Source organism: Habropoda laboriosa, unplaced genomic scaffold, assembly GCF_001263275.1.
Source record: "Habropoda laboriosa isolate 0110345459 unplaced genomic scaffold, ASM126327v1 scaffold28, whole genome shotgun sequence".
NCBI classification, from domain to species: domain Eukaryota; kingdom Metazoa; phylum Arthropoda; class Insecta; order Hymenoptera; family Apidae; genus Habropoda; species Habropoda laboriosa.
The window spans coordinates 771444-772055 of record NW_017100174.1 but is presented as its reverse complement, the minus strand read 5'-3'; the positions used below and the strand labels follow the sequence as shown (position 1 = coordinate 772055).

The following is a 612-nucleotide window of genomic DNA, read 5'->3' as shown; positions in this document are numbered from 1 at the left end:
AATCCAAATGGATTTAAATTTATATGTAAGTATACAATTTATTACCAACCTGCATTTATTGTAGCTATAACTCATAATTACGACTTATAGATGGGTTATAGATGTCAGATATGGTGTCAAAGGTCTATAGACAGAACAGGAATGTTTATGCATTGCGTTAAAATATTGAAATTCATCATTTAATTTATGTGTATTTCAACTTTTAATAAATGTCTAATTGCACTTATTCATTGTACAAATATGATATATTAAACAATGCTATGGGAAATAGTTTTTATAATAAGATTTACCACATACAATTCAAGAACATGTTCTTATTTTAGTTCTTATACATATATTTCATACTGATTAAATATTTAAAAAATCTTTCAATAGAAGTAAAACATATATATGCAATATATTTTCTTGCATGTAGAAACAACAATAATATATAACAATAATATATAGAAATGAAGTCTAGATCTTCTATTTAAATCTTTAAAACAGTGTTAAATTTTTTCTGTACGATGCATAAATATTTAAATCAATAACATAACTGAACTGTAAAATGTAATTTTTGCTAAATAAAATTATCATAAATGAGATATATATTATATTTACTAATTACTCGCA

The 612-nt window shown here is 22.2% G+C and overlaps 1 protein-coding gene across 2 annotated transcripts in view; it reads right to left on the bottom strand.

The window, feature by feature from the left end:
• LOC108578739 (DEAD-box ATP-dependent RNA helicase 42-like) overlaps positions 1-612 on the bottom strand; it is a 6675-nt gene that overhangs the window by 5724 nt on the left and 339 nt on the right. For both annotated transcript variants that reach the window (XM_017942115.1, XM_017942116.1), the window contains exon 2: positions 50-124. In XM_017942115.1, coding sequence (XP_017797604.1) covers positions 50-75 — 26 coding nt within the window. In that variant the 5' untranslated portion in view covers positions 76-124. The remainder of the gene's footprint in view (positions 1-49; positions 125-612) is intronic.